This window comes from Suncus etruscus, chromosome 9 (genome assembly GCF_024139225.1).
Source record: "Suncus etruscus isolate mSunEtr1 chromosome 9, mSunEtr1.pri.cur, whole genome shotgun sequence".
Classification (NCBI taxonomy): domain Eukaryota; kingdom Metazoa; phylum Chordata; class Mammalia; order Eulipotyphla; family Soricidae; genus Suncus; species Suncus etruscus.
In genome coordinates, this window is record NC_064856.1 from 51,314,436 (window position 1) to 51,335,230 (window position 20,795).

Here is a 20,795-nt window from a genome sequence, read left to right on the forward strand (position 1 = left end):
AGAGACATATGGCCACTACTTTCTTCACATCCTGGGTGATGGTTGGGAGATAAGGAGCTGAAGCCTAGATGGCAGAGGGGGCCACATCCCAGGTCCCTGGGAACAAAGGGGTAGTCTAGATAAGGGTGAGGAAGTCTCAGAGGAACCTGCATTGTGCTGGCCCCTCTCATGCTCCAGACCTTACCCTCAGAGGTGCTGGGCACCCACTCACTTGGATTCTAGCAGCACTGAAGGAGATGTTTTAGACACCCCAGGGGAGACATAGAGAGATGTGAAGGAGGAAGAGCACTGGAATGGGAGTCAGCCTTTGCTTATCTGATCCTTCCTTTTCTTTGTTATTTTTACCTCGGGGTGCTGGGAAGGGTGACTGATGCCAGGCTGCTCAGGGTTCAACAGTGCTTGGAACGACCAGGGCCTCTCCTGGTGGTGCTAGGGGACTCAGTGACTATAATCCACTCTGATGGACCATGAGATGCTGTGACCATATAGGCTAGACCTGGGTGCCACCCCAGGGCCTCTTTACAGCCTGTGGACCTGCAGGTTCTTATTTACAAAACGGAGATAACAGAAGGACCTTTCAGCATAGCTGCTAATAGGTGTCCCTGAGTAACCAGCCCAGAGACCCTCAGAGCATCTCATATCTGTCCTGCCCTTACACACAAGAGGCCCTCAGGCCCTCCAGCCCCTTATCCAACATACTTCCTCTGGATCACTATGCAAGGAGGAGGCCTTGGTCTGGCCTCCATCCTCTTTCCTATGGAATGGGTGTGGCTGACCTGGAGATAGTGCCCATCCAGGTAGGCTGGAGGGTTGGCAGGCTGCAAACAGTGGCAGGTGGGAAGACAGATAAGGCTCAAGGACAGATAAAGGGCCCATGGGGGCCTGAGGAAGGACACCAGCCCCTCTCTCCACCCTGCCCATCCTGGTCTCTCAGATACCCAGTTTCTTCCTACAAATGATCTTGCTGCTCCCTCCTCCCTCTTAGGACAGGCCCCGGGCTGCAATTCTGTGCTTCCGGAGGATTGATTCTGGCTTCAGAGAAAGTGACAGGGTGGGTTGGAGCCACAGCACAGTGGGTAGGGAGCTTACCTTGCATACGCTGACCTGGGTTCAATCCCTGGCATCTCTAAGTCATCCCTGGCACCTCCGAATGATCCCTGAGCACTGCTGGGTGTAGCCTCCAAACCGGAAATAAACAAAAATAGAGTATGCAGGGGTGTGAGGACAGAGGCTTGGGCTACATTCATCAGAGCCTCCGAACCTCCTTTCTTGCAAAGCCCTCTGAGGGCTGCCAGGACCTGAACACAGGGAATCCTGGCAGGCTGCCTTTGAGGGGCATCTTTGAAAGCTTTACCTACTGCTTTTTGACGTTCCCTGGTGCCGGTGCCCCCTTTGCCAGATCTCCCACCCTATTTCAGGTCCCAGCCCCACTGCCTCCTCCTTATTGTGTCTTCTGCCATCTTCAAGTTGCTGATTACCCACTGCTGAGCCCAGCAGATCTGGAACCTTCCAGCTGCAGCGAGACGCCGCCCACGCCAGCCTGAGATGCTTGTCTCGCTCAGCCATCAACAGGGGGTTGGGGAGACTCAACCTCAGGAAACTTCTCCCTCAGTGACTCCCCCCACCTCTTTTCGCTGCCTTAGGGACCCCTGGGCCTGTGGTGGTGGTGTTACAGGGAAGACTCTTCCTAGTATCCCCATTCCAAGGCAAGTGAAGGGAACCCCAGGGCCCTAGTCATGGTTTGTCCTCAGAAAGTGGAAAGGTTTTTTTAGGGAGCTCAGAGCTCCAACCTTTCATCACACAGTCTCCCAGGCACGGAGTCCCACACCAGAAGGCCAGAGCAGAGCAAGGATGTGGTTCCAGGACGGGGTGCTCAGTGAGACAGAGGAGCCCGGACTCTCAGCTCTCCCTTCGCAGGGAGAGACGTTCCCTTTATTCATCTTGACTGAACAAATAGTTGCTAAAGGGACGGAGCCGCCATAAAACCCACGCCCATCCTCCTGCGCTCTGTGCCCATCTGTCTACCTTCTCGGGCACACCATGACCCAGTCATTAGCCCTCACCTGGACAGCTGGCCGGACCCTGCCCCCACCTACCACCTCAACCTGGCAGGTGGGGCAGGAAGTGGGGAGCCAGGAGGGTGAAAGAGGGAGAGCCAGCGGGGGCATGAGCAGTGTGCAGCCCCCACTCAGAGGATGGGGGAGACTGGGTCTGTGAATGCCACTGGAGCACCCAGGGTTCATAGCTGTGGGATGGATTTAGGTGAGCCGGGCCTGGCACACTCCAGCCTGGACTGTGACATGTGGATGGGCCCTGGGAGGCAGGGGCAGAACAGAATGCCCAGGCTGGTCTTCAGAAGATGTTTGGTGTCAGGCAGACCCTCCCAAGTTCCCAGCCCTGCTGCTAAGGTCTGAGTGGGTCCCTCCTGGGACTTGCTTTCTGGACTCTCTCAGATTATCACCATCACTTGCTAAAAATCCTTCCTGGGTCCTGCCCCCTTCATGAATCAAACCCCACACTTCTGCCTGGGTCTCTCCCTCCAGTCACAAAATCCTTGTAGCTCCACCTCCAGAAGATAAGCCAGCTCACTTCTGAGCCTTTGCACTTGCTATTTTATAGCCTGCACATAGCCTTTCCTGCTGCCCGGGCAGCCTTTCTTCAGAATAGGCATCTCATCCTCTAGGAAGTCTTCTCAGACTCCACTTCCGTCTTTTCCCTAGAAGGACTGAGGCTGTCCTTCCTCCCTTTGTCATGCCCCTTATCCCGACACTCACATGTGGCTCTGTGTACCCGTCAGTGCCCATATTTCTGCAGGGCTCTCAGAGTCAGCTGCATATTGACACTAACATGGTGGAATGACAGGCTTTCAGGACATGCTATGGAGGCTGTCTCCAGTGGGAATACTTGCTGTGGCTCCGGCATGGAGGATGGGTTTGGGTAGGGATGGGTGATTGATGGGCCTTAGGCCACAACGGGGAGTGTTCAAGTGTTCTAAGGCTACTCCAGCTCATTGCTAGGGGTCGCTGCTGGTGGTGCCAGGGATCTAACCCAGCTTCCCATGTACAAAGCATTCGATCCACCTGCCTTTTGAGCTTTCTCTTTAGCTCTGTTTTGGTGTATTTTTTCCCCATGGAGTGGCTTCCCCAGTAGTGCTCAGAAACTGTGGGGTGCACTCCCAGAGATACTCAGCCTAGTGGCTGGGGCCAGAGACTGGTGCCTCAGAAGTGTGGAGGACTCTAGGGGGCTGCATCCAGTGGGTCAGGGGACAACCCATGCAGCGCTGGGGATCAGACTTATTCTTCAGTCCCTGGACCCATCTCCCGAGGACCCTGGAGGGTGGGTCTAAGGGACCCAATGGGAACATAAAGCTAGGGGAGGGGCCCTTGCAGGCTTAGGGGACATGGGTCATATTTGATACTACACTTGATCTTAGCCAGAAGGCCGAGAAGCAATGACATGGATCATATTTGAGTTGGGTAGTGGCTTAGAAGTGCAGACAGGGCAATGATAAGGGTTACACAGGGGACAAGGCAGCCACTGAAAGGGGGAGAAGGGATGAGGAGGTAGGTTAGGACGGCATGTGTAGTTGCAAGGGATGGTGCTCATGAGAAGGGAGCACAGAAGCAGGTCTTGAGGGAGTGTCTTAGGGTGCAGGGTTTGGGGCTCAGGAAAGGGGCTGAGAGTTATAACAACTTGGTAGTGGAGAAGAGGATTTTGCGGAAGAAAGGCTGGGGCAGAATTCTACAGTTCTGCACAGGGCACACAGGGCTGCTCCGGTAGGTGCAAGTGTTGTCCTCAAGGACGGGCAATGCCAACAGCGCTCCCTAGTGGCAGCCCAATAACCTAGTAGCATCTAAGGGTCACCTAAGCCAGAGCTTGCCCATAATGAAGCCTAAGGGGTTGCTCCCAGGACTAGAGGGAGAAGGCTCAATGGAATGGACAGTTAATCACCAGGGAGTCACATTTGGTGAAGAATCAGGTTCAGTGGCCACATATTTTTCCTGTGAGAGCCTGGAGTGAGATCTCTGACACCTCGTGATCACCTGAAAGACTGCTTGGAACAATTTCTCAGCTAGAAGTAGGTCTTGAGAGCATGGCCAGGAAATTCAAGGAGCCGGAGAGAGGGTACAGTGAGTAAGGCCTCACATGAGGCTGACAGGCTTTGATCCCCAGGAACCCATATGGCTCCTCAAGCACCACCAGGAGTAATTCCTGAATATCACCTCGTTTGGCCAAACAAAAGAGAACAAAACAAAAACCCAATAAAAGCAAACCAAAAAACAAAGGCTAAGAAGTGGCAGGGCCCCCGAAATCCAGGCCTAGAGGTCCAAGTGGTGCAGGTGGGAAGTGGAGAAATACCTCAGGTTCTTGTGGATTCAAAACTGGCCAACAACCCAGGAGAGACCATCAGGTTCAGAAGCCATGAGGCCTGCACAACTGTGGTCCCTCATGAGGCCTCACCTCCTTGGTACCATTTTTTTTTCTGGTGTCTGGGATCTAGGCTGACCCCTGCTCTGGAGACTTGCCCTTCGCTTTCCTCATCTCATCTCTGCAGGGCTCCCCTGGGGGACTCCACACACATACTGAAGCCCCAGAGCCCCCAAGCTTCTCCTCTGCCCAACCCACACAGTTGCCACATGAACACCAATAAGTGGAGGCAAACATTAAGAATGAAGAAACTTGGACAATTAATCACCAAGGAGTGACATTTGGTGAAGAATAGGAGCTTAATTAATCACGAAGAGCCAGAGCCGAGGTGGGGATGCCATGAGGATGAAGAGCAGCTCCCTCCGGCATCCTCCCTGCCACTTCGTCCCCCACACTGTTCCTCCTTGCCTTCCTCAGACCTTGCTCCTGCCACACTCCCCAGGTCAGATCAAGGGTGAAAGCTGAGGCCAATTCCTGGACCATTGATAGATTCATGGATGAATGTTAAAGAATTTCTTGGCGGGGCCGGAGAGATAGCATGGAGGTAAAGCGTTTGCCTTTCATGCATAAGGTCATCGGTTCAAATCCCGGCGTCCCATATGGTCCCCCGTGCCTGCCAGGAGCAATTTCTGAGCATGAAGCCAGGAGTAACCCCTGAGCACTGCCGGGTGTGACCCAAAAATCACAAAAAAAAAAAAAAAAAAAAAAAAAAAAAAAAAAAAAAAAAAAGAATTTCTTGGCATCGTATTATTTATTTTTATAATATCTTTATTTAAGCACCATGATTACAAACATGTTTGTAGTTGGGTTTCAGATATAAAAAATAACATCTTCCTTCACCAGTGCAAACTTCCTACCACCAATGCCCCCATCTCTCTCCTCCACACAAGAGTTTTTCCATCTGAAAGTGGAGATTCATTCAGTTAGGGACAGGAATACTTTTGTGTTCAGACCACACTCGGCTGTGCTCAGGATTTACTATTACTGATACTCAGGGGACTATATGAGGTGCTGGAGTTTAAAACTGGGTCAGTCGTGTGCTTGGCAAGTGCCCTGCCCGCTGTACAATTGCTCTGGCCAGAAATTCTTAGGCTATGCATAATACAGCAGAAATATCTGGAAAACTTTAGTTATGATGATTTTTCTGTGGATCTCCTTCCTCCACTTAGCAGTAGAAGTTGTTAAGTGTTTTTCTAAGGAAGGTGGTGGTTCCTCTGCCAAGTTCTCCCTCCAAGACTCAAAGAGACTAGGCTGCTTGCCCCAGGTCGAAGAGCAGAGAAGGATTTAACCCAAACAGCCTGGCTCTGTGCCTTGACTTTACTGACCCTGTGTGAGGCTCAGAGGTAACTTCTGCCCAGAGACATCAGCAACAAGAGACTCCAGAGACTGCACTGGGTCTGCCTGTCCCCCTATCCGGGACACAGGGGCTCCCCAATCTTTTCATTCATGTCCACCCTACAGCAGGTTGACCTGTCCAGCTCCTCAGTGATGTGCAGGGTCCTACTTGCTATGACGCCGATTCACAGAGGTGGTTTGTGTCCCCCTTTCCAGAGAGGTGGTGACCTCCAGGAAGCGACTGACCTGCAATGGGCTGAACAATTCAGATAGGCTTGGGAAGCCATTGGCCGAACTGGGAGCTCCGCTGACTCCTGACACCCAAGGTAAGGACAGGGCACTGAGCTAGACTGGGTGGGCCTTGGGCCCTGCAGCCCAGAGCACGTGGGTTTCCCAGCCTGTCTTCACCTCTGTTACTCTCTCTCTCTCTCTCTTTCTATCTCCTTGCTCTGTGTCTTTTACAATCAATTCACCTAACTCACTCTCATGCCCCTAACCTCTCTGAGCCTCAACCTATCAGTCTGTGAGATGGGCACAGTAGCACCCAGCAGAAAGGCTGATGCTTGTGAAGGGTCTGGCATATTCCAGGGCTGGTGGCTAGTGCTGTAGGGGGATGTGTGCTTTGTGCCTGTGTCTCCTGGGCTGTCCTGCTCTCTGCTTTGCTCTGTCTCTCTTCCCCTCCCTTCCTCTCCATACCCCCTGTCCTCCACGTCTCTCTGCCTCGTGTCTCAGTCTCTCTAGGTCTCTGTCTTCTGTCTCGATGTGGAAAGTGCACAAGCCCGGGAGGCAGGAGACCTGACTTGCTGGGTGATCTTGGGCAAGTCACTTCCCCTTTCCCAACCTCAGTTTCCCAATCTGTAAGACAGGGGTGCTTAGTCGTACCTGCCTCCTTTCTCCCAGGGATCACGAGCAAGTTTTCAAGAGAGGGGGGCCTCCTTCTGATGCAGGGGTTGTTCATTGTCACTGCCTCAGGACAGCCCACCCCACCCCACTTCTCTCTGGGTCTCCGGGTCTGTGTGTGTCTCTGTCCCGGCCTCTTTCTGTATCTTTGTCTCCTCTCCGGGTCTCAGCTCAGAATGTCTGAGCTCCTCAGGCCCTGCAGGACCACCTCACTGCCCTCTCCCCCTCAGTGCTGCTCATCCCGCTGGTGGACACGGAGGCTGGGGCTGTGGCAGCCATCATTCTGGTAAGAGCCACCTCCGGGTGACACTTGCATATGTGTGTTTGTGTGCATACACGTGTGCATATGGGAGTGGGCACAGTGTGTGTGTGTGTGTGTGTGTGTGTGTGTGTGTGTGTGTGTGTGTGTGTGTACTCTTAGAGCAAGCAATGAACTAGGGTCTGGGAAGATATGTGGGTTTGTCTCATATCCCAATGTCCTCCCTCTGTGGGCAGGTCCCAGTCACCAACACCCGCTAGATAGAGGATCATATGAGCCTCGTGGGTGTGCTTGCCCCAGAGAGAGTGAAGCCTAGGTCAGGCCCATCCCTGTCTCCTTCTTATATATCTCCACCAAGATATGTAATATCCAGAGGGGCAGGAAGGTGGGAAGGGACTGAAAAGACTTGGATGTCTGGGTAACCACAACTCTCACAGGTCTGTGTTGAAAAGACCATCATAAATACAGTGGCAGGAGTTTGGGGTCTCAAGGGTGGGCCCCCACTCTATGGGTTTCCCAGAAAGCTTGGACCCTTGGCCCTCAGCTGGGCCAAGCTGCAGGGTGGAGGTGTGGGGGTGTGCTGCCTCGGAGAGCAGGGATGGGCTCTTCTTGGACTCCCCTGCTTTCTGCTGCTGCTCCTCACAGTGGCGGACCTGGAAGTGTGGTTCTGTAGGATGCTCTGGGCCAAGGTCATGGCTCAGAAGACTGAGTGAATGGACTGGAGCAATAGTACAGTGGGTAGAACACTTGTCTTTCACATGGCTGACCAGGGTTCGATCCTCAGCATTCATATTGTCCCCTGAACACCACCAGGAGTGATCCCTGAACCCAGAACCCAGCACCTCCAGGAGTGGCCCAAAAAGCTAACAAACCAACAAAACGGCTGAACTCAGGCTTTGTATGCAGAAGTCGTGGGTTTGAATCCTGGCTCCGGAGCACTAAGCAGAGAGTAGCCCCAAAGCACCACCAGCTCTGCCCCCTCCAAAGGAAACAACAATGAGAGAGAGGCTAAAGATCCCCTAAGCCAAATATTTGTCCTGCTGAGGTATAGGAGGGCTAGCATCCTGCAAATCGCCATTGGGGAGTTTAGATCTCACCCCAATGACAGCCACCTCAGTAAGAGGCGGGGGGGGGGGGGCAGATAAATGAGCAGATCTTGGTGTGTCCCAGGGAGCCCTCCTGAGCTCATTAAAATGGAATTAAAGGTTTCGAGGTGTCTGACCTTTCCAGAACTGCTGGCTGTGGAGGCCAGTGGTGGGAAGAGGAGGGGAGAGAGGAGGAAGGAAGGGCATTGTTTTGCGCCCATCTGCCTGGCTGAGGGAGATGCACCACTACTTGGTTTCTCCCACAAGCTGCTCCCCACCCCCCTAGCTTCTGTTCCATGAGGAACGGAGCTGCCGTTGGCACCAACTGCACATCCCTGTTCCCCACTCTCTCCATCCAAGCTGCGCCAGAGCCCGTGGCTTCCAAGAGGATCAGGGCTGGGGGTGGATGTGCAGGGTGGGTGGGGTGGGTAGGAGCACTGGCTTTGTCAAGAGGGAAGCAGTGGGGATGGGCACCAGGTTCTTCAACTGATTTTCTAGTGGCCCTGAGAGTGGACCAGTAAGGCAGGTGCCTCCTGCTCCTTTGAGGATACCACTGCTCAGCTGTCTGTGCCAAGGACAGTATTGTAGCCATGACTGTTGCCCACGGGGCTCAGAGCATGCCCAGAGGTCTAGTACCAGTTTTCTTTGGTGTGTGAGGAGGGGGGTGGCAGGAAGAAGTGTGGGGTCTGAGCTCTTATACACCTAAGGAAAGCCCCACTCTGCTGGGTGCTGGGGCAGAGACAGGAGTCAATCATTTCTGCTCGCGAAAACTCAGCAAAGTGAAAGTGGGATGTCCTAGGACTTCCAGAGTCCCAATGAAACAATGCTGCCAGTAGGAGCCCATGAGGCAGAGGTGGGAGCAGCTCAGGGCAAGGCAGTGTTGGAGGATGGTTTGGGCATGGCCAAGAGGAGAGCGGGTTCACTCAGGCAGAGGGAACAAAGGAAGGAAGAGAGTGGGGGTACCAAATGAGGTGGAAGGTGGGGTACATTCTGTTAAACTGGGGTGGGCCGCCGGGAATCATATCCAAACACTCTTTGCCTCTCAGTCTCTGGGGGTTCATGAGAAGCTCTTGAATCCAGATTGTTCCTGATCAGCCTCTTCCCCAACCAAGCTCCTCCACATTATTCAAATAGAGACTATTCCTCCGTTTCTCTGGGCTCTCCCTCGCCTCAGGGCATGCACTGTGGCTAGATCTTTCCCGCCCACTCAGCAACCCCAGAGCTGCCCACGGCAGCCATGCGACCAGCTGTCTGCAGAGCAGAAGGTGGGAGTGTTCTGTGTGGGGGCAGCTTTGCCATCTCCTGCCCCCTTCCTCTCTCAGAGTTACTGCCTTAGGTATCCCTCCCTCTCTCCCCATCCACCCACTGGGCCAAGTCTGTATGCCACAGGCTTTGGAGCAGAGTTCATGGCCATGCAGTCCAGGATGCTGTGAGTGATGGCACTGGACAGGCGACAATAAAGGGCAGAAGGACAACAGTGGTGCCCTCATGAGGCAATTGGGAGCCCTGCAGGGACACTGGGGCCAAGGGGATGCTGGTGCATATATGTGTATGCATATGTATATGCGCATATAAGTGTGTGTATATATGAGTGTGTGTGCATATGTGGCAGCTGTGGGACTTCTCCCAGCACCATGCAGGGGTGCCCGGCAGAGGTCTGGGCCTCCATAACTGCTGCTCCTGGCGCCTTGATTACAGATTCTTTGTGTGAAAAGACTTTTGCTGTGCTCTCCAGTTCTGGGATAATAAGTCCCTTTGAGGAGTGGGCGGCCCTTGGTCTCTAGCATTTGATGTGTGATTTGTGCCTACTCCCCCCCATCTTCCCCCCCCCCAGCTGTGCCAGCCACATCGACTCCTTCTATGGGCATGTGGGGTTCATGCAATCAGCCGTGCTGAACTTAGTGGTGGTGGGGGACAGGGATGGGGGCTGATGCGGCCCAGAGCCCATTACTGAGTGCTAGGCAGTACCTCCCCACTCCTGATGAGAGAGAGAGAGAGAGCTGGGGTCAGTGTGTTTAAACCGTGTTTGAGTGGGGGTGGTGTAGCCCAGGAATGTCTGACTGTGGATGCTGTGTGCAGGCCCGAGCTAGAGAGGAGTAGGCAGGGGAAAGGAGTTGGGGGGAGGGCGGTGTTACAGAGGGTCTCCATGAACATGTGCTTTATACACAAGATTATCCAGGAGTGTGTGATTCCATGGCCCACTTCTGCTCCCCAGCCTTCAGCGGCTCCCATGCCTTCAGTTCTGTGTCTTGATCAGGCTGTTCTGGCAGCCAAGGAACCAACAGGCTCCCAGCCCTGGAGGGGTCCCAACCCTCCATTTTCCTGAGAGGTGGGAAGAGATGATAGAAACCACCAAAATGACATTCTCCCTCCACTACTAGCAGCCGGGTGCCAAACTATTTCTGTGATGCTCTCGCCTCTCCCCATGCCCTATTCCACAGGATCCTTGCACCCTCCAGAGCCCTACCCTGTACCCATCCTTAGCAGCCCAAACCTCTCCCAGCTCTCGCTAAAACCTCCCTTAAGTGCATTCTGTGTGCCGTCACCGCTATCTGTGTGAATGCTGTGGATGCCCAGTACCAGGGAACTAAAGTCTAATTTCATAGCCAGCCACAGAAAGCTCATCTCTTGGGGAACCATGAATCTCAGTCCTGGCAGGGTCCTTGGAGTCCTGGAGTGCCACCAGCACTGCCAGCACTACTTCCTGCCTGCCCTGGCACTCTCTCCAGGCTCTGCCTGTCTGCTTCATGCCCCTGCCAGTTCTCGAAGCCTTCCTGAAGAGGCTCCCACTCAGCTCCCTCAGACTTTAGATTCCCCCATCCAGTCTTGCCCTCTACTCCCTCAGGTGTGAGGTTGCCACTCCCAGCTGAGCCCCACACACCAGCCAGACGGTGAGCGTCTGAGAACCTGTGAGCCTCCTCCTCCCCATCTGTCCCCAGTCTAATAGACTAGAGAGGCAGGCAGGGGCTGCAGAGTGAGGCAGGGATGGAGGCCCTGCAGGCAGTGGACTACTCAGGGCAGGTCCAGGAGCAGTGATGCAGGAGGACAGTGTCAGTGGCATGGCTAGCAGCGAGGCCTGGAACTGAGGCCTTTCTAGGAACCCAGATAGGCATGAATGAGGGAAGTCACAGAGTAGAGAACATGGCAGAATAGGACCGGAGGAGGATGTGGTCAGGGTGGAACTGGATTTGGGGAGGGGATAATGAAGTGAGTGGAGAGTGTACCCTAACTCTGCCATCACCACTCTGATGGCCTTAGACTAGTCTCCCAAACTTCGGGGCCTTAGTTCATCTACAGAGTAGAAGCTTACCTGCCAGGGTGATAAGAAGCTCATGTAAGGCAAGTATTTTGTTACTTTTCTCCCTTTCTCCTTCACCCCCATTCTTGAGGGCAACCGAGCTGCATCTTCTGACTCTAAACAGAGAACTCAAACGCTCACTCAGAAAGGAGGGAACTGAGTCTAAAGCCACTGATTTTATAACCAGTCAGGGTCTGAAGGGTACCAGGAGCTGGAAGGCAGAGCCCCTAGTTCCTGCCTATATTCCTGGGTGATGCTTCTGAAGGCCCACTGGAAAGACTGGCATAAAAAAGTTTTACTTCTTTGGATCAGCCCTAGGAGTCTTCCTGGAAGAGGAGATTTTCTTGGTACCATCTGCTTGCTCAGGATGGGCAATCACTGGGATCCACAGACGTGTGTGTGTGTGTGTGTGTGTGTGTGTGTGCCTGTTAGTGGGGACAGGGCTATGCTGGGCATGGGGAGGGCATGCTGCCAGAGCCAGGAAGCCAGCATTCATAGCTAGTCACCTGCCTATGCCCTTCAGGTGCATTGTGGCCAGCTGAGTGACCATGAAGAGTGGAGCCTGCAGACCGTGGAGAAGCATGTGAGTGGGTATGGAGGAGATGGGCTTATCATAGCAGGTCAGTGGACCTGGACAAGCTTCCTGGTGCTGTGCTCCACTCTTGTGCTAGGTGTTGGGCAGGTCACATGGCCTCTCTGAGCAAGAAGAAAGCGACAGGCACTGACCCACGAGGTGGATGAGGCCAGACACCTCGTCCATGGGAAGCTGCTCCCCATTATGATATTAAGCCTCTCCTGCCTGAGAGTTTGCGATTTTGCTAGTCACGAACCACACTCTTCCAGAGTCCTGCCTGGGGCTGGCAGCAAATCCTGCATTTACTTACCTGTACATAGTCAGAGGAGCCCTCTAGGGCATTGCAGCAGGATTGAGGGATAGGGGTGATGGGCACAGCAAGCAGGGCCTACAGCTCGAGCAGGCAGCTAGTTCAGGAGAGGGGGGCATGGCTCTCTGACCTCCACCTTGCCCACTCTAGACCCTGGTTGCCCTGCGGAGGGTGCTGACACTGCAGCAGCGCGAGTGCCGCGCGACCCCCGAAGCAACCCAGAACCCCCCGGAGGCGGATGGCAGAGACCAGAAGGACGGTGTGGTCTACACGGAGCAGGACCAAAAGATTCTGCAGCTATGCGGTGAGGGCTAGACTGGGATGGTTGGGCTAGTGGGCATGACTACTGCTTGGCAGGGGCGGCTCGTCTCGCCTGGGGCGGACTGGGAGCCGCAGGGAGGTCTCTTAGCAGAACTGGCAGGTGGAGCCAGAAGTTATACCAAAGCCTAACGGGGAACCCATGGGTCGACTCTGACCCTCGTCCCATCCCTCTATCATAGGAGAACTCTATGACCTGGATGCCTCTTCCTTGCAGCTCAAAATACTCCAATATGTGAGTCCCTTGCCCTGCATGCCCTCCTCCCTCCACCAAGTCACTGGGCTCTGTCTCAGTTTATTCCCATATCCCACCCCACCTCTGTTTATTCCCACATTAACCAGAGGGGCCAGAGAAAAGTGAGTGGGTGGCAACTGGGGGTGCCCCGGATCTGCTGTCAGCCTCTGGCTCTGCCTCAATTCTCACAGGTGCAGCAGGAGACCCAGGCCTCCCGCTGCTGCCTCCTGCTGGTGTCCGAGGACAATCTCCAGCTTTCCTGTAAGGTGAGGACTGATGGCTGTGGCAGGAGGGGACATCCTGGGCCAGGTCTCTGCACCTGTCTCTCCCAGGAGAAATGTCCTGGACCCTCTCACATCTCTCCCTCTACTCTCTCAGGTCATGGGAGATAAAGTGCTGGAAGAAGAGATCAGTTTTCCGGTGAGTCCAGAGTCATAGGGCCACAGCCTGTGGAGTGGCTAAGGCTGACTAGCTGCTACTGAACTCTGATGGCATCTCTTGGAACCTGAAAGAATTATCTGGATTTTGGGGTCCACTTACAAGAGCACACAGCCTCCATGGTTGGGCCCCTTAGAACTGTCTTTCCATCCACAGAAAGGCTCACTGGGATCAGCTTGCCCCTGTGGATGTAACATGACTTGGGGGCTCTATTGAGATTCATGCAAGGCTTGGGCTCTGCTTCCTCTTCCCTGTTACAGTGCTCTTCCCTTCTCTGCTTCCTCTTCCCTGTTACAGAGGGAGGAGGTTCCTGTCTGGCATGTGTGAGGCCCTGAGTGTGATCCCCAGAATCTCATGTAAAAAAAAAGATAATTAAAAACTCACCCCAGAGGGATTCTGGCTGAGGGAGGGCAGACTCGCCTTCTCTCTGATATTCTGGGTGACTCCACTCATCATGGATATAGAGGAGAATACTGAAACTTTCTAAGACCCTAATTTGGGGGGTTCAGGACTCTGACTCAGTCTCCCCTTATCTGCAGCTGACCACAGGACGGCTAGGCCAGGTGGTGGAAGACAAGCAGTCCATCCAGCTAAAAGACCTCACCTCTGTAAGTGAGATCAGGGGGTAAGGCAGGGGGAGGAGGCTACGGGTCCCCAAAGTCAGATTCTCTGGGACCCAGTATGGGGTTGCCAAAATCCAGGACCCAAGACCCTTTTCCATCAGTCACCTTGGATCCTAGTTTGGAGCTTCAAGGTACAGAGAGTTGGGGAAGGAGCCACGTTCCCCTTTACCTCACCCTGACGCTATGACCCTTTGTAGGAGGATGTGCAGCAGCTGCAAAGCATGGTGGGCTGTGAGTTGCAGGCCATGCTCTGTGTCCCTGTCATCAGTCGGGCCACTGACCAGGTGGTAGCCTTGGCCTGCGCCTTCAACAAGCCAGAAGGAGACTTGTGAGTCTGGGTGGGGCAATGCAGATCAGGAGTGAGGACATAGATCTGAGGGCCTGGGCAGTGCTGTCCTGGGACAAAGTGCTGGAAGAGGGAGTCTGACAGGGGGTTATTTGATTGTTATGGTGGGATAAATAGTTGATGGTGTAAAAGACAATGAAAAGGACTAAAAAGACAGTACAGTAGACAATGCACTTACCTTGCTTACAGTGCTCTGGCATACCTGAGCTTCACCAGGAATTATCCCTCAGCACAGAGCCAGGAGTAAACTCTGAGTATCGATATGGCTTTAAAAATCACACACACACACACACACACACACACACACACACACACACACACACACACACACACACACACACACATGGGGCTGGAGAAATAGCATGGAGGTAAGGCATTTGCCTTTCATGCAGAAGGACGTTGGTTCAAATGGCATCCCATAAAGTCCCCTATTTCTGCCAGGGGCGATTTCTGAGTAGAGCCAGGAGTAACCCCTGAGCACTGCTGGTTGTGACCCAAAAAAACAAACAAAAAAATCACACACACACACACACACACACACAAAGATGATTGTATTGGTCCAGAAATATGGTATAAAGGTTAAGGTATTTGCCTATCATATATTTTCATGGTGACCCTGGTTCAAATCTCAGTAACTACTTATGATCTCCTGAGCAGCACCAGTCATGGCCTCTGAACAAGGCCACTGAACAGTGCCCCTGTGCACTGCGAGGTATAGGACTAAAACATAGACCTTGGGGCTATAGGGGTACTAGGTCTTGCAGCTGCTGTGAGGATAGTAGCTCATGGCTACACCAACTATTTGGAATTATTTAAGTCATGTTGCAATTTAACTCTCTTTACCTACTTCTGCAATTTGGATTATCCACTCTCGGGCACTCACCACTACCACATACACTCCTCCCGCAACCATTTGTTTTAACATTGCTGTTGGGAACTGCCTGAAAGTCTTGAGGGGATGGAAATGCTTGAAATAAGCATACTCCCTGGGATCCACAGAGCATGACTGACATGGTGACAGTGGCAAAAGAAATTGTTCTAAGGTCTGAGCTAAGTGGAGGCTCTTTAAAGGTGCTGGCACCCACAGGAAATGAATGGACAGTGCAAAGTCAGATAAATAGCTTAATAGGAAGTTTATCCCAAGAACTGAGATAAGATCTGGGGTCTAGAAGTATACATGGGTTTAGTGTCCTTCACCAATTCATGAATAGGTCACAGCTGTCTGGAACAGTGCGTTGAGCATCAGAGTTGATGTCTGTCCTGGGCACCAGGTAGCTTCATTGGTATATGTCAATAACCAGATAGGGAGATGACCCATATTCCAGGATCTGGAGATGCCGACAAGAAGTTTGGGTCCTGGCATGGAGAGATGTGGAGGATTATCATGGGCATCCCAGAGATAGGATCTATAGGGATAGGCAGAGAGATCTGGGGATGGTAGAGATAATGGGACCTGCCTTTTGAGGCACTTGGAGGTAGAGTTGAGGCAGTGTCTGCAGAGACGAGGAGGATGTGGGGTCTGGGTTAGCTAGAACTGATGAACACCCTTGTGGCAAGCATTGATGCCACTTAGGAAGCATGTGGTGAGCACACCTGTTTCCAGATCCAAGTGTTCTCATGGCCTAGGAAGGTCCTTGCAGAGGGGCATGCAGAATGAGTTGAGTGTGGAGATCACATGGGTTGGAATGGGCAGGTGGCAGCTTCTGGGTTCTGGGATGTCCCTGGAGAAGAAGTGGTATCAGAGTGTCTTTTCTAGTGACAATAAAGGGTCTAGTGACAGCCTATCCCTGAGCATCTCTAAGTCCTACTATGTCAGAGAGTAGAGGCTGATTTCAGGGACCAGAGATGCTGCCTGAAGCCCAAGAATGGGGACCCATTCAGCTGAGGCAGGTGGCAAAAGTAGAGGTGAAATTGCTGTGAAGACTTTTGCAAACACCTGCCAAAAGCTTCCCAGAGCCATAATCTGTATTAGGTCTAGCGTGATCCATTCATGGTTCCTGTATTGTTACACAGAGGAAAGAGGGTGGGTGGGAAAGTAGGTGGAAAGAACAATATGGAGAAAGCATGCAGGTATGAATGCAATGTTGGGGTTTCTCAGAAGGATGGGGATATCACTGGGGCTGAAGCTGAGAGATAAGGGGAGAAAGGAGGGTGGGAGCAGACAGCAAGGCCTCTAGTGACCTAGTAAGGAAGGCCAGTGGATACACACAGATGGAGACAGGGTCTAGTTCTCTTATCACCCACACACTGAGGAGGAAAACTGACCCAATTCACTTGGAGGGAACACCCTGAGCAACAGAACTAGCTGGTGTGTCTGAGCAGAATGGAATCAGAAGATGGGGAGGCCTCTAGCGTCTCATATGCCCTCCTGCACCCAGGTTCACAGAACAGGAAGAGCACTTGATCCGGCACTGCTTCCACTATACCAGCACTGTGCTCACTAGCACCCTGGCCTTCCAGAAGGAGCAGAAACTCAAGCGTGAGTGCCAGGTGAGTGACCTGCCTTGCTCCTCTGTCTGGAACAGGCACCCAGCCCTCGAGAGGCATTGGCAAGGGAAAGGTCTGGTGTCTGGGCCCTGGCCAAGGGGAGGCTGGTGTCCTAGGAGAGTTCTCCCAGCAGCTGGCGCTGTGTGCAAGCTCCCTCTAGTGTTCAAACTGTGCTCTGGGTGACTGGAACACATAGGACTTGAGGCTCTTAGCCCCCTATTCCTAGTCACTGGGGCTATTTCTCCTGCTCCTTTAGTGTAGTGATCATATGTTTTATTTTGTGCCCATAAATATGCCTGGAGAGTCAGAGAGGAGTGAGAGGATTCTAGGGTTGTTGCAACAGGGGCTGGGAGAGAATGGTCCCTGCCATTCGAACCCTCTTTGACCTTTATTTCTCTCCATTCCAGGCTCTTCTCCAAGTGGCAAAGAACCTCTTCACTCACCTGGGTGAGTGCACAGCTCTCCTGAACGTGACTGTAGGGTACATGTGCATGTAGGGTGCTCATGGGGCTGATGTCAGAGGGTGTGTCCCCCTGCCTTTGAGTCTGTCTCTCACCTCTGTCCTGCATCTCTCCCCACAGACGATGTCTCTGTTCTGCTCCAGGAAATCATCACGGAGGCAAGAAACCTCAGTAATGCCGAGATGTGAGTGCATTTCGCTGGGAGTAGGGGTGGCATGAGAGTCCCCAGCAGCGCCCTCACCCTTTTCTTCCTGCCCTTCCCCTGTCCACTTTTGCATGAACCTCTCCACTTGACTACTGTCTCCCAGGCTCAGCTGTAACCTTAGTGACAGTAGTGGTGGGATATGCTTGCTTGGCACTGACCCTCTGCTCCAAACAAAGTGCTGGGCACATAGTAGGGCCCACAGAAAGGAACAATAATTCTGGGATGGAGTCAGTTAGTATGGAGAAGAGCCATCATGGATTGCTCTTTCCATGACTCAGAAATTTGGGCATTGCTGCAAGTCATAGAGAAGTGGGGGTGACTGGGGAGGGGTATCAGAACCCTGTGAACCGAGCATGTCTTCCTGCAGCTGCTCCGTGTTCCTGCTGGATCAGAATGAGCTGGTGGCCAAAGTGTTCGATGGGGGCGTGGTGGATGATGAGGTGAGGCTGAGGTGAGGGTGGGGGGCTGTGGTTCTGTGAGGACAGAGCTGTGCAGACTGGCACAGAGAAGTTGCATGATGGTGCATTGTGTGGCCATGTCAGTCACCAACTTCTTCCCCTCCTTCCCTCCTGTGCCCACAGACTTACGAAATCCGCATCCCTGCCGACCAGGGCATCGCAGGTCATGTGGCGACCACCGGACAGATCCTGAACATCCCAGATGCCTATGCACACCCTCTTTTCTACCGAGGCGTGGATGACAGCACAGGCTTCCGCACGCGCAACATTCTTTGCTTTCCAATTAAGAATGAAAACCAGGGTGCGCCCTCCCTCATGCACACAGCCAGGGGACTGGTGGGGCCTAATCAGGCTGGGATAGGGCCTGGATAGAATAGGGTTGTTTCTGGGTAGGTTAGGGCGGGGCCTGAGATGGATGGGACTGGGCCCAATGGAAGGTTTTACATCTTGGTCACTGCCTCAGCTTCCCTGAATTAAGGGCTGTAGTGCTGCTGTATAGAGCTGTGTAGGGCACAATGGAAGGGCAGGTCCTTGGGAGACACCATCCTAGCCCTTCATCCAAGTCCTTTCTGGCTTTCAGAGGTCATCGGTGTGGCTGAGCTGGTGAACAAGATAAACGGTCCATGGTTCAGCAAGTTTGATGAGGACCTGGCCACCGCCTTCTCCATCTACTGCGGCATCAGCATCGCCCATGTGAGCGGGCACATAGGCGGGCTTGTGCAGGACCCTCTGTTCTCCTGGCACTGACCCCCCTCTGCTCTGTCCAAATGGCTCCTTTCCTGGCCTGAGTCTCAGAACCCCCATGCTGGGTTTTTGGTCAAGCTACGGTTCACCCTGGCCACTTCTGGCCTGTTTTTCATCTAAAAACTGGGGATATTATTAGCTGCCCTATCAGTCAACCTCCAGGATCCTGAAAACCCCATTTGTCATTTCCTTCCTTCTCTGGAAGAAACCTCACCCCAATGCCCCTGGTTGGCTTCATTTTAGGAAATATTGGGTGTGGGAATCCAAATCCCATATCCCTATCCCTGTCCCTTCCTCCTTGCTTTTCTCTGCCAGGAGGCTCAGACTTCACCATTGATTGGTACAAATGCAAATGCTAGGAGGATATGGGGAAAGGGTTCCAGGGGAAGTCTGGATGTAAGCCTGGAGGGAGAGGGGATCCCTAGTGTGAACTGGGGTTTGAAGGCTCAGAATGAGCCAGCACAGGGAAGGAAAGGCATTCTGAGACTTCACAGCTCCCATCTTTCCCTCTCATCTCCCCAGTCCCTCCTGTACAAGAAAGTGAATGAGGCCCAATATAGAAGCCATCTGGCCAACGAGATGATGATGTACCACATGAAGGTGAGGCTACAAACAGCTTCTGCCCTTTTTGCCAGGTTCCCAGGCAAAGTTTCCATCTGTTTCCTTCCTTGTCCTCACACCCCTGATGACTAGACTGGGGAAGATGCTTTTTTAGATTTATTTTCAAAACCCACCACGCCCAGGGAGACTGGGGCAGTCAGCCACTTCCCACTTACAGGGACAATTCTCATCTCAGGATTCCTGAAGGCAGGAGAGCCCTCCCCAGAGTTATCTTCTATAAGTGCCCACAGCAGCCCACTGAACTTCCTGCCTATCCCTGACCCCTGTGGTAAGCAGCATTGCCCTAGGGGTCTAGTTCCAGAATGATGGCCACTGTTTCCACATTGCCTGCCATCTAAGTAGGTCCTGACCCGAGCATTTCAGACCTGCTGTGACAACAGTCACAAGAAGGTCATGAGGATGGATGTCTGTCCCCTACACCAAAGGAGTTGTTGATTTTGTGCCTATAAAAAGCCATTGTTGGGGCCAGAGAGATAGCACAGAGAGGTAGGGTGTTTGCCTTGTATGCCACCAGGACAATGAATCTCAGCATCCCATACAGTTCCCTGTGCCTGTCTGGAGAGATTTCTGAATGCAGAACCAGGAGTAACCCCTGAGCACCGCAGGGTGTGATACAAAAACAAAACAAAACAAAAAAAGCCATTGTATTTGGGAGGGGGTGTCACAATGGTTGTCTCTAACATGTTCTGGAAGGGATAGTTCACAGCCAGGAGTGCAGGAAGGTGAATGATTACTGTGATAAGTGATGGTTCCCAAAGTGGAAGACCTACTGAGGCATATCCTAAAGGAGGAAGTCTCTAAGGCTGGGTGCAGTGGGTCATCTTCAAATGCCCTTGTGGTGTCCTCTAGGTCTCAGATGACGAGTATACCAAACTGCTCCTTGACGGTATCCAGCCCGTTTCGGCTATTGATGCCAACTTTGCCAATTTCACCTACACACCACGTTCCCTGCCTGAGGATGACACTTCCATGGTAAGCCACCAGCCTAGAAAGATACTTTCCCAAGAGGTAGTTCTGTGTGGTAGGCCGCACATCATTTGAGGTCATCACTCCTCTCCCAGAGACAATTTGTCTGCCCACCTGGGCTAGTAGCCTCACCAGAGCCCTACTGAGGGCTACTTCAGAACCACCTAGGCCCAGAGATCAGGGTTAAAACCCGACTTTCTATGGTTTTCTGTGAGTTTGGTTCTGAGAGTGCTAAGATCCCATTCCTCTACAATGAGGATGTGAAATGCTCCAATTTGAGGGTTCTCTAAGTTAGATTTAAAGTTCTAAGATTGCAAAATTTATGAGTTTAGAACTTTAAGTGGAGGGGTCATCCTGAAACAGACAGTGTCTCTCATCTCTGCTTCTGTTCACCCTTTCCAGGCCATCCTCAGCATGTTGCAGGACATGAATTTCATCAATAACTACAAAATTGACTGTCCAACACTGGCCCGGTATGTGCCCCAAAATCGCCCCCACCCCCTGTGCTGGATTGCTTCCCTCTCTCCAGTAATGGGAATATATTTTGGGATGACTTGAGGACCATTTGGGGAGGGTGGACTGAGTGGTGCTCAGGTCACTCCTGGTGGTACGGGGTGGGGGGGGACCCACTTAGTGCCATGAATCAAACCAAGACCTCTTGTGTGCAAAGCATGAGCTCCAGCCTCTCTGAGAGGGACATATCT

General features: G+C 52.8%; 1 protein-coding gene across 1 annotated transcript in view; it reads left to right on the plus strand.

Moving 5' to 3' along the window:
* Nucleotides 1-20,795, plus strand: part of PDE2A (phosphodiesterase 2A) — a 102,211-nt gene that overhangs the window by 77,113 nt on the left and 4,303 nt on the right. Inside the window, exons 5-22 of the mRNA XM_049780258.1 lie at nucleotides 5,980-6,089; nucleotides 6,894-6,949; nucleotides 11,829-11,888; nucleotides 12,340-12,493; nucleotides 12,690-12,742; nucleotides 12,934-13,008; nucleotides 13,121-13,162; nucleotides 13,720-13,788; nucleotides 14,001-14,131; nucleotides 16,528-16,639; nucleotides 17,044-17,083; nucleotides 17,218-17,281; nucleotides 17,670-17,742; nucleotides 17,884-18,061; nucleotides 18,341-18,453; nucleotides 19,027-19,104; nucleotides 19,975-20,097; nucleotides 20,494-20,564. Of these exons, the coding sequence (XP_049636215.1) occupies nucleotides 5,980-6,089; nucleotides 6,894-6,949; nucleotides 11,829-11,888; nucleotides 12,340-12,493; nucleotides 12,690-12,742; nucleotides 12,934-13,008; nucleotides 13,121-13,162; nucleotides 13,720-13,788; nucleotides 14,001-14,131; nucleotides 16,528-16,639; nucleotides 17,044-17,083; nucleotides 17,218-17,281; nucleotides 17,670-17,742; nucleotides 17,884-18,061; nucleotides 18,341-18,453; nucleotides 19,027-19,104; nucleotides 19,975-20,097; nucleotides 20,494-20,564 (1,602 nt within the window). The remainder of the gene's footprint in view (nucleotides 1-5,979; nucleotides 6,090-6,893; nucleotides 6,950-11,828; nucleotides 11,889-12,339; nucleotides 12,494-12,689; nucleotides 12,743-12,933; nucleotides 13,009-13,120; nucleotides 13,163-13,719; nucleotides 13,789-14,000; nucleotides 14,132-16,527; nucleotides 16,640-17,043; nucleotides 17,084-17,217; nucleotides 17,282-17,669; nucleotides 17,743-17,883; nucleotides 18,062-18,340; nucleotides 18,454-19,026; nucleotides 19,105-19,974; nucleotides 20,098-20,493; nucleotides 20,565-20,795) is intronic.